General features: G+C 40.2%; 1 protein-coding gene across 8 annotated transcripts in view; it reads left to right on the top strand.

The window, feature by feature from the left end:
• Nucleotides 1-6,279: 6,279 nt before the first annotated feature.
• The window catches only part of CDK19 (cyclin dependent kinase 19), a 164,287-nt gene continuing 159,142 nt past the window's right edge, over nucleotides 6,280-11,424 (top strand). For 3 of the 8 annotated variants that reach the window (XM_081294530.1, XM_081294529.1, XM_081294527.1), the window contains exon 1: nucleotides 7,025-7,100. Coding sequence is in view for 4 of the 8 variants with exons in the window: in XM_081294525.1 (XP_081150651.1) it covers nucleotides 6,973-7,100 (128 nt within the window). In the remaining 4 variants the exon portion in view is untranslated. Of the gene's footprint in view, nucleotides 7,101-11,424 lie in introns of all 8 variants that reach the window. The other 5 variants (XM_081294526.1, XM_081294524.1, XM_081294525.1 and 2 more) reach the window with 4 other exon arrangements.

The following is an 11,424-nucleotide window of genomic DNA, read 5'->3' as shown; positions in this document are numbered from 1 at the left end:
CTGCTGGAATTACAGGTGAGCACCACTGCGACTGGCTCACCTGACTTTTTTTCATGTGTGTGTAATCATACTCTCCCCATCCACCTTCTGAAGAAGACCTTTAACATGTAAAGCTACATGTGCCTGGGTCCTCTTGTTGTTCCATAATTTAGTCCTAGTATTTCGTTAGGGTTCACTTTTTTTTTTCTTTTCACCAGCTGTTTTCAACCAATATATGAAAAGTTCCTTTCTTCTATTAAAAATAAACAAAATTCCCCAAACCTATTTACCATGATAGCTTCAATCCTATCTTCCTCTCTCCTTTATTAGGTGAGCTCCTATCTTTTCCCATATACAGTTTATTTATTTAAAAGGAAACATGGATCAAAATTCAGAGAGGCATGCATGTAGTAAAATTATATTGCCTAACACTGCATTTCAAGTATACAGTTCTCTTTCACTGAGCAGTTTCTTGAAACTTTTTAGAGATAAATGTATACATATACAGTGTACTTTTTTCTTATAAAATGTTGCATATTATGTATACTCTTCTATTCTTTTTTTCCTGCTTAAATGTATATTTGAGTTTTTTTCATACCAGTACATAAATAATTTCCTCATTGTTCATGTCTACAGAAAATCAGATAGCAAGATGGGATTAGACATGCAGGAGATTACTGGAGGAAATGCCTGTGAGGGAAGATGGAAAGGGAGCTGGGGGAACCATCAGATTATGATGTAGATTTGATCTCTATGAAGAAGAGAGGGAAGGAAAGAGATTGGGCAGGAAGTTACTCAGACTGTGGCACAATTTCAGGAAAGTTTCAGCCAGGGGATACAGGGAATCTTCAAGCAAAGTTCATCAGAATCCTTTTTTCTTACAAGAATGGACCTGTTTTAACATCCTTGTTATGCTCAGTCATGCTAGGAACAATCATTGGAAGGGTGGCCTTAGTACAAATGCAGTGGTAGATGGAGAAGGAAATCTTAGAGTACTATTTTCACATTACTTTTAAGGTTACATAATAAACAATCCACTGATGGGTATGTTATGATTTATTTACCCAGTGCCCTCCTGAATGAATTTTTTTTTTGTGTGTGTGTGTGTGCGTGTGTGCTGGGGACTGAACTCAGGGCTGATGAACAGTTTTGTTGTTTCCAGTCCTTTCCTATTACAAACAGCATGATATCATCTTGCACATGTTAATTTTTACAAGTTGGGTGCCTGGAAGAAAAAACAGGTGCCCAGTGAAGTGGACTCTAAGATAGATATTAACATGTTGTCAGTTAGGAAGTGTTCTTGTGATCAATATCTGTTAGAAGGGAAAGGAAGAAAGCAAGCAGGATTGGAGAAATTGAGAAGCTGATGCGCATATATTCTTTCTTTCTTTTTTAAAATATCTTTATTTATTTATTTAATGTGGGGCTGAGGATTGAACCCAGGGCCTTGCACGCACTAGACGAGTGCTCTACCTCTGAGCCACAACCCCAGCCCCCCTCTTTCTTTATTTTTTAATGTGATTTTTTTAGTTGTAGATGGACACAATACCTTTATTTTATTTTTTTTAATTAAAAAAATTTTTTTGTAGTTGTAGATAGACAGCATCTTTGTTTATTTTTATGTGGTGCTGAGGATCGAACCCAGTGCCTCACATGTGCAAGGCAAGCACTTTGCCACTGAGCCCCAGCCCTGCAATGTATTCTTTATTTTTTCATTTTTTTTAGTTGTAGTTGGACACAACACCTTTATTTTATTTATTTATTTTTATGTGGTGCTGATGATCGAACCCAGCGCCTTGCACGTGCTGGTTGAGCACTGTACCGCTGAGCCACAACCCCAGCTCCTACAATGTATTCTTAATGATGGCCCAGGTTTACCTCCAAGGAGTTCAGAATATCCAATGTGGTGTGAGAGATCTAAATTTTTATATCTCTGCATTGATAGTCATTGGATGTAGGGTTACTCTAGGAAAACGACAAGATCCTAGACCAATACAATTCCAGAAGAGTGCTGACAGTTTAGGGCTATAGCAGCAGTCTGAGCAAGCAGTTGAGGAATAGATTTTTGTTTTTTGGTACTAGAGATTGAACCCCAGGGTGCTTAACCACAGAGCCATTTCCCCAGTCCTATTTATTTATTTATTTATATTTTGAGACACAGTCTTGCTAAGTTGTTTAGGGCTTTCCTTAGTTGCTGAGGCTGGCCTTGAATTGGAATCCTCTTGCTGTAGCCTCCCAAATTGCTGGGATTATAGTCGATGAGATTACGGGTGTACAACACAACTCCTGGCAGATACTTTTGTTCTAAAGAGCTCCTGGGATTTTCATAACATCCAAAACAAGCAGTATGACTGTAGGGTAAATCCTAGGCAGTACTGCTGAGTCTTAGAATACATACCTTTTTTTAATTTTAAATTTTTGTTGTAGATGGACACAATACCTTTATTTTGTTTATTTCTTTTTTTATGTGGTGCTGAGGATCAAACCCGGTGCCTCACATGTGTAAGGCAAGTGTTCTGCCACTGAGCCGCAACCCCAGCCCCAAACATATACCTTTGAAATTTATTTTTTGGGTACCAGAGATTCAACCCAGGGGTGCTCAAATGCTGAGCCACAATCCTTTTTATGTTTTGAGACAGGGTCTTGCTAAATTGCCAAGGGACTTGCTAAATTGCTGAGGCTGGCCTTGAACTTGTGATCCTCTTGCCTCAGCCTCTGAAGTTGCTTGGATTACAGATGTATACCATCTCACTGGGCTCTGATTTCTTTCCTGATGCCCTATGGACACTTCAAAGTCAATATGCCCCACCAAATTCATCATGTTTATCTCAAAAAATTGCTCTTATTCAGTATTCCTTAGTTTTCCAAAGTTTGTACCATACTGCTGAAGTAAAAAACCTTGAAGCCATCTTGGATTAAGCCTCTTCCTTAACACTACTTTTAATTAATCATTAAGTTCTGTTCAATTTTATTTCTAAATAATCCCAATATCTGACTTTTCTCATAACCACCACTGCTATTCCATAGTTCATATCTCTTTCCTTAACCAGTATTAATGTGATAGCTTTTTACTCTTATTAGCTGCTAAATGGGAAAGCCATCTTACAAAGAACCAGCCAAGGTCACCAGGCCATTCTGACACAATCTTTGAGGCACTTAGAGTAAACTTGGCTCATTGTAAATATTAAAATGAGCATACCCAGAAGCATTTACAACCACCATTTTTCTTTTCTTTTTGTCATACTGAGAATTGAACACAAGGGGTGTTCTACCACTGAGCTACATCCCCAGCAGTTCCCCCATTCTTTTTAAAGTTGAGACAGGGTCTTGCCGAATTTCCCAGGCTGACCTTGAATTTGCTATCCTCCTGCCTACAGTCTCCTGAGTAGTTGGGAATTTATACAAGTACTGCAGCAACTGACCACATATTTTCTTTTCTTTTTTTTTAAATTTGTAGTTGTGTATGGACAGCATGCCTTTGTTTATTTTTATGTGGTGCCAAGACTCAAACTCAGTGCCTCACACGTTAGGCAAGCACTCTGCCACTGAGCTATAGCCCAGTCCCACACTTTTCCTTTTTTTTTCTTTGCATCTTTTCTTTTTAAACATGTGCTCAATGATCTTCAGCTGAGCACGTACAGAAATGGGTCTGTCATGGCTCCTTTTTAAAACTACAACCTTAAACTAAGCATGCCCAGAAATTTACACTTTAAACTGAGCATGCACAAATATGTGCCTGCCTCTGCATGTACTTTTCTGAATGAACATGGGATAATCTCCCTGAATAAAATCCCCATGCTTCTGTCCCTCAGGGAGAGTATAACTTTGCAACAACCCCTGTGCTCTCTTTATTTGCTGTAACAAATTTTTCTCCATTCTTTTATATCCTGGTTGTATTTTTGGCTTTGTACTCACCAAGATGCAAACCCACTGGATTCAGTTACATTCTTACCTTCCTCCAACCTATTCTGAATACTGTTGTCAGAAGGATTTTTTTTGAACAAGCAAAACTGGTTATATTTCTCCCAGCACAAAATTCTTTCCCATTGCAAATAGAATGATGAAATCTAAAACTGCTACAATAACTCTTCATAGTTGATCTTTGCTTATCTGTCTAGTCTTTTCTTATCTATTCCTTTTCCTTGACTTAATCTGTAATATTTAGACAGGGTGCATTTCTCAGAATATATATTATAATGTGTGTACACACACACACACACACACACACACACACACACTGTTCTTCTTGAAAGTTTCCTGCTCTCTCCCCCACTGGCCCTTCAAGTAAGATCCTATTACTTGTGAATTTACCTCTTCATGAAATCTACTCTGACTCACCTAGAACTCAACCTGTCAAATTTTATTTTTTTATTCACATAGCTCTTTTTAAATATTTATTTTTTAGTTTTAGGTGGACATAATATTTTTATTTTATTTTTATGTGGTGTTGAGGATCAAACCCAGTGCCTCACACATGCAGGCAAGCATGTTACCACTTGAGCCACATCCCTAGCCCCACACAGCTTATTTTTAACTTGCTTGCATGTTTATTTAGTAGTTTTAGTTGTCTTATGGAAAAAGACCATTTTTTTCCCTGCTATCTCCAGCACATATCATCATCCCTATCAAGACAGCAACTCAGATTCTTGACTGAAGATAACTTCAAGATTTGAGGTTTCTCAGGAAGGGGCTGTTGTAGTTAAAAATCCTGACTCCTTCATTCTAGTTTCCAAGATGCTTTGAAAACCTATCAGGTAGTTAATTTTTTTAAAATGACAGTTTATTTTCCTATAATTTCAGGTAGAATTGACCATACTGCCTTCATTCTCCTGATTGTTGCATATGCCCTATCTTAGCACCAATCACGTTTAAGTCTGTATCTTAAGCATCTGAGATAATAGGTAGCAGAATACAAAAGTCACTAATATGCCATTATGTAAAAATGTGAGTGGGTAACCGATGTGATTCTGCAATTTGTATTTGGGGTAAAAATGGGAGTTCATAACCCACTTGAGTCAAATGTATGAAAGATGATATATCATGAGCTTTGTAATGTTTTGAACAACCAATAAAACAAAAAGAAAGGGAAAATGACTTCCTTCTCCCCTTCTATGTTGTTTGGTTTGTGAATTAAATTGACCTGGTTAATAGGAAAACAACCCAGGCTGGCCCTGAACTCCTGGGTTCAAGAGATTCTCCTGATGCAGCCTCCCAAGTCGCTGAGACTACAGGCTGTCAGCCATGCCTGTGCAAAAGAACAAGTTTAATTATATATGGAGTTCCACCAAATGAGACTCAAGGGCTAGATGAGTGAAGCTTATGTAACATTCTGACTTACAGAAAGGAACTGGGACTTGGAGTTTTGGGGGATAGTGGAGGCAAATTAAAGAAAGATGAGGGGAGGAAGTGAAAAGTGAATAAAAGTTGTCTTGTTTTGAAGATAGTCTCTTGGGTGACAAAAGTTGCCTAGGAATAGCTGTCTTCCTGATACAGATACCTTTATTAATGAAGGTTTCTTTTATAGATGTATATTTCTCTTTACAAAACGGTTGTTCTGTATTTTATTTTAGGCAGTGGAAGGGAGTTGACGAGCTTTTCTTGTGTTGGTTGGTTCTCAAGGTTTTTAGCTCAAAATAATCAATATGCCAGAGAGGCATATTTTAGCAAGGCACAATCTGGTCTCCTAAAGTCATGTTTTGGTGTAGTATATCCTGAGTCCCAACACTATAATGAGTCAATGCTCACCCTGATTAAAGGCACTTTCTGAAACATTCCAGGATAATTTCCCAATTATGAATAGACGGCAAAAAAAAAAAACCTTCACAAAAAAATTTTAAGGCAAAATGATTGCTTTAAAAACGCTGTATCTTCCAGACACTTTAATTGTCCTTAGACAGATGGCTATACCTTGGCTACGGGAAACGCATATGCTAGGAGAAAACCCACTAAAACGCTAAGAAAAGGATGATTGGCTGCTGGGGCTCAGAAATTATATGTTCCCCTCAGACAAACACAAAAACTAGGAAACCGCTGAACATTCAGGTTTTGAAATACGATTTTTGCACCGCAAAGAAAAAATATTAACCTATCAGGAAGAACCCAGCAATTCCAATTACCAATCAACAGCGGGAAAGAAGCCAAAGCCTAAGGATACCCACGCACCAAAGACGACGTCATTCTTTAGTCTCCACCAATGAGTGGCTGGTTGGGGGCGGAGCAATAGGCGGACCAACTGCAGTAGAAAATAAACAATCCTCAGCACATTTTCCTAACCGTAGTGTCTGCTTCTCAAGCCACTGGAGCAAACTCCCGGGCAAGGCAGTTAGATGCTTTCCACTCTCCTCCTCGCTTAGGAACGGTTAGAACAGGAATATCTTCTTTTTAATAGAGCCAGGGGGTTCTTTCCATCCGCTCCCACGGGCTCGCAAAAACCTCACCTTAACTTTTCGCTTTCTACCTTTACATGAACTGGGAATCCAGCGCTACCTGGGGTAGGGGCGGCGCCAGTGCGCAGGCGTGCATGCCTAGTGGGGGCGAGGCTGTGGAAGCCCAAGGAAACCTGGGAGCTGTATTTCTCCAGCCGGAGAAAATTCCACCGCTCCTAAGGCCTCCGGGACTACATTTCCCAGGAGCCTCCGCGATCTTGAGGCGGGCGGGCTGGTTCGTTAATGAGTTCGAGGAAGCCGCAGCGCGGCCCACCAGGTTCCAAAACAAGGAAATGAAGGGGGGAGGCGGGACTGGGGGTGCCTGCGGGAGCCGCCGCCGCCAAGGAGGAGGAGGAGGTGGTGGAGGAGGAGGTGGTGGTGGTGGCTGCCGCCGCGGCCGCCAAGGAGTCCCTTGCTGAACGCGGACCGCGGAGTGGCGGGCGGCGCGCGCGCGCGTGCCCGAGAGGTGGCTGTTGGAGAAGTGGAGCGGCGGTCGCGGGGGGAGGAGGAGGAGGGACTGAGCGGCGGCGGCCCCCGCGTCCCGGTGCCTCTATGGGGGAAGCAGACAATGGATTATGATTTCAAGGCGAAGCTGGCGGCGGAGCGGGAGCGGGTGGAGGATTTGTTTGAGTACGAAGGGTGCAAAGTGGGACGCGGCACCTACGGGCACGTCTACAAGGCGAGGCGGAAAGATGGGTAAGAGCACGGGCGGGGGGAGTGGGCTCGCCCTGGTGCTCGCCCTGGTTGCGGCTGGGCGGGATGGGTGGGTCAGAGCTCTGTCGGGCCGAGCCAGAGGGGCGAGGCTGAGGTGGTCGCGGGGCCGAGTCAAGGGGCTGACTCTGAGGGACGCCCTTCTGCCCGCCCCCGCGCGGCCCGTCGCGCCCCTCGAACTCCCGCGGCGCAGCCCAGTCCCGGGCGTCGATCCCGTCGCGGTGGACGCCCACCGCTTGTTGAGAACTGGCTGCGGGACATGAGTTGGGACCTCCGTTGGAGGTGGAGTTTGTGGGGTCTGGTCTCTTGGGGAGACGCCGAGGGCTCTGCTGATGAGTTGCCGCTCTGGCCCTGGGGTAGTGACGGTCGTTGTGGAACTTCCAATCGGCTGAGCGCTTCCCGGGGGCGGCGGTTTGAAACCTCGCCCGGGAGTCCGTCGGGCGGACGAGCGCTGGGGTCCTAGTGGGCCCTCGGGTCTGACTCCTGGGCACCACCAGCCCCGGCCCCTGAGCACAGTTTCTCCGGTGCCTGTCGTATACCTGGCTACTTCTCGAGCCCTCTTCTGCCCCCAATTTCGCAATCTTAGGTTCTGAATTCTGCATCTTCCTCCGCAAGGTGGGACCTCCTGTTTTTTTTTTTTTTTTTTTTTTTTTTTTTTTGCCAGCGTTAACTTTAGAGTTCTCTTAGGCTTTGATGCCTTCCTCCTCCTTTCCGCCTTGGGTGTCTTAGGTATTTTGAGGTCCTATACTCCATCCTCTACCAATGATTGCGCGCTAAGGTTTATCGAGGACCTTGATTATCAACGGAATACGAGTGACAGAGCTGGGCCTGAACCTTTGTTTTCCTGGGAGTTGAGGGAGAACTGTAGGAAACCCCTTGGGAAGCTTCTTCTGATCGTTGTCTTAGAAGCTAAAACAAGCTAAATAATAATATATATTGAGATCGCCTATTCGTCCTGGAGGGCGAATGCTCTCCTACAGCCGGACAGGTGGAACCAGCTCCCTGCTTGGGAAGTCTAGGTTTAAACCAACTGTCACCTCTGTCCCATTCTGGCAGGAATTCTCCTCCCCCAGGGTTGGGAAGCTCTGGAAAATCTGCTAGTCCCTCTTAGACTCTTAAGACTGCTGACTTATAGGGAAGAGAGAGTTTTTAGAATTGTAACAGAACGTTTTTGAATAAACGAATTTTTAGCCACAGTGACATCAGTAAGATCTGGAGTTCTACTTATCTTTCTGCATGCACTATTGTAATTCGATATGGTTGCTTTGAAAACTCTGGGATCAAAGTATATAGGTGGTGTGTGAACTAATTTCATAAAAGGAACAACAAAATACAACCTTATAGGTGTTCTATAAAGTACCATGGAAATTACAAAGTATTATTTGAACTTAAAGGATTATTATTATTTTTTCTCTTGTGGTAACTACACAGGCCAATACCACTCAGTTGTTTTTCATAAGTCATTTAATTACCAGGTGTTCCAGAATGCACATCACCTAATGTAAGATACTATAATTGACTTGTACTTTGTTTTTGGAATATCCACTCTACTTGTTATACTGGTGTTTCTGTGGGAATCTTAATAGATATTTGGGGAAAGTGCATCCATTTTTACTGTTTGGACATTGTCCTAATAATGTAATTCAGAGGTGGTTTTTTTCCCCCCTCATATTCCTTAGGTTAACTTTGTAATGTTCTTTATATTGAATTTTTTAAATGTATTTTTTGTTAAAGTAGCTCTCTTTCAGCCGGCAACTTTTGAGAAAAGTTTAAAAAATTCTGCTTCTGATTTGCATTTGAATAGTATGGGCTTACAACAAAACCCAATGTAATTCCTACTTCTGTTTGTTATTTTTGAATATTTCTCCCTCTAATAAAATTCTTGCTTCGAATACACCTCCTTCTTGAGTGAAATTTGTTAATTAGAATTAATAAAGTTTCTTTTGTATAAGATTGTGAACCTTGAAACCAGATTTTTTTTTTTTTTTAACCACCATTACAATCTGAAAGCATTAGTTCAATAAAAATCCTTCCCTTCTTTGGATCTAGGGTCTGGTTGAGATTTGTCACTTTATAGTAAATACCCACATCTTTTGTGGGTTAGTAGGAGGATTAGTTTTATGTTCCTTGACAATCAGCAATTTTCAAGAACAAAGTTTTTCTTGATGGTTCTAAACTGAGACACAGATTTACATAGTAAGGAATTTTACAGGGCAGGGGTTGTGGCTTTGTGGTAGAGCATTTGCCTAGCAAGTGTGAGGTACTGGGTTTGAGTCTCAGTACCACATATAAATAAATAAGTAAAAGTTTATCAACAACTAATACAATTTTTTTTTTAAAAAGAACTTTACACTCTGATCATGGGAAATTACAGTTTAGCTCTTCCCGGATTTTATTTTTGTTTGCTCAGAAAAATATTGGTATTTTAGGAAGTTAAGAGAGGGTATGTTAAAGGTAGTGAAAAGTGTATGTTAAATCATTCAGGTGTATGTAATATATAACAGAGTCTTTAGAAAGAAAATTGGAAGAAATAACAAAAATCAGTAGAAAAGCCTCTGCCTGTAGTTTATACTGCGGTTTACAAAACCTTAGAATGTTGTTTTCTTTGAAATAGGACTTTAATTTAGGCGCTATTAAATTTTCAACAGACTGGAAATGTTAAGACAAAAATCTGAGTTCTCTCTTTTTAAAATTTTTTTGTGGAGTGTCATGATGTTTCCACACATGTATATATTGTGTAATATTTAATTCAGGGTGAATATACCACTTCACATTTGTCATTTCTTTGTGGTAAAAACATTCAAAATCCTTTTTTGTAGCTTATTTGAAATACAGTACATTGTTGTTCTCTATAGTTACCTTTTTATGTAATAAAACATCAGAATTTATTTCTTCTAGGAGTTTTTCACCTTTAATAAAAATGTTAGTTGTTTACTTTTTTGTTTTGAAGGGTCTTGGTGCCTTTTTAAAAAATCAGGCTTCAAAGTTGTTATCAATGCTGGAAATTGAATCCACAGCCTTGCTTATGCTAAGAATGCACTTTACCATTGAGCTATATAACAACCCAGCCTTGAAAGTTATTCTTGAAGAGAAACAAGTTCACAGAGCATTTCTAAACTTGTTAGTATGAGTATGAATTAATAAAATAGTTTCTCTTCATTAGTAAAAAGTCCCAGATAACAATTAGGGTTACAAATCTCAAGGCTATATTTCTCCAGTTGGAAACATTTTTAATTTTGATTGATAAAAGGAATATTGTTAAGGTCCGATGTTAAGAGGTTCAGAAAAACATGGCTCCATAGCAGAGTATTAACATCTGAAAACTGTTGTATCCAACAATGGCTGTTTAATTTCACAGACATTCAGTTAGTCTATTGAATCACCGCAATAAAAGAATGTTCCAATTTGGATCTGTTTTTGAAAGATGCATAGTAATTAAAAGTAAAATGGTTGACAGAGATATCCAGCAGTTCCAGTTTGGCCTTAGGGTTTCAAATGAGTAATTGGTGACTGGATACTTTAATGTGTTATGAAATCCTTTACAAATTTAGTAAGTACTTGTAGATACATATGGCAAATAATAGGTCCCATAGTATCTGTTTTGATGGGTATTTCACAATTGGTTTTAGTTAGAATAGATCATTTTATATGCATTTTTTATTGGTGATCTCCTGAAGGTTAAAAATATTTCAGTATGATCATAGCATATTAGGATTTGCAAGAGTTTTAGATAAGAGTTCAACTTCCTCTTTTTACAGAAGAGAGACCTGGAGCTTTGAGAAGTTAATTGTAATGCCATTGTCTCATAACAAAGATGAAACTAGTAATAAAGATCTCTGAGTTCTTGTGGTTTCCAGTGTGTTTTTCTTCCTAATATAGGAAGAAAACTAAAAAAAGACTGTATTGCCACTAGTCTTGATAATTCTTATTGTACAAACTTTTTCCATGCAAAAATTATATCTATACCAAAAAATATGGAAAAGGGAAAATATCACATTAAAAGGAACATTTTATTTATTTCGGTGTTATTTTTATTGGTTCTTTTTATATTTAACATTAGGATTCATTTTTGACATAATTATAAAAGCATGGAATTTAATATGCTCTAATTCATTCCCCAGTACTTCTCTCTTCCCTCCTGTCTTCCTCCCCCCGTTCCTAAATGGTACATTTTATAAAAGAAGTGCAAGAGGCAGAGCACTTGCCTAGCTTGTGCAAGCGCCTGCGTTTAATCCCTAGCCCTGCCAGAAAGAGAGTGTATAGGTCAACAGATTCTGTTACGTGTAGCTGTTTCTCTTCATCGTCACTG

Source organism: Spermophilus citellus (genome assembly GCF_964194105.1).
Source record: "Spermophilus citellus genome assembly, chromosome: 5".
NCBI classification, from domain to species: Eukaryota; Metazoa; Chordata; class Mammalia; order Rodentia; family Sciuridae; genus Spermophilus; species Spermophilus citellus.
Note: the sequence above shows the minus strand (reverse complement) of the source record. Positions and strands in the feature narration are given on the sequence as shown.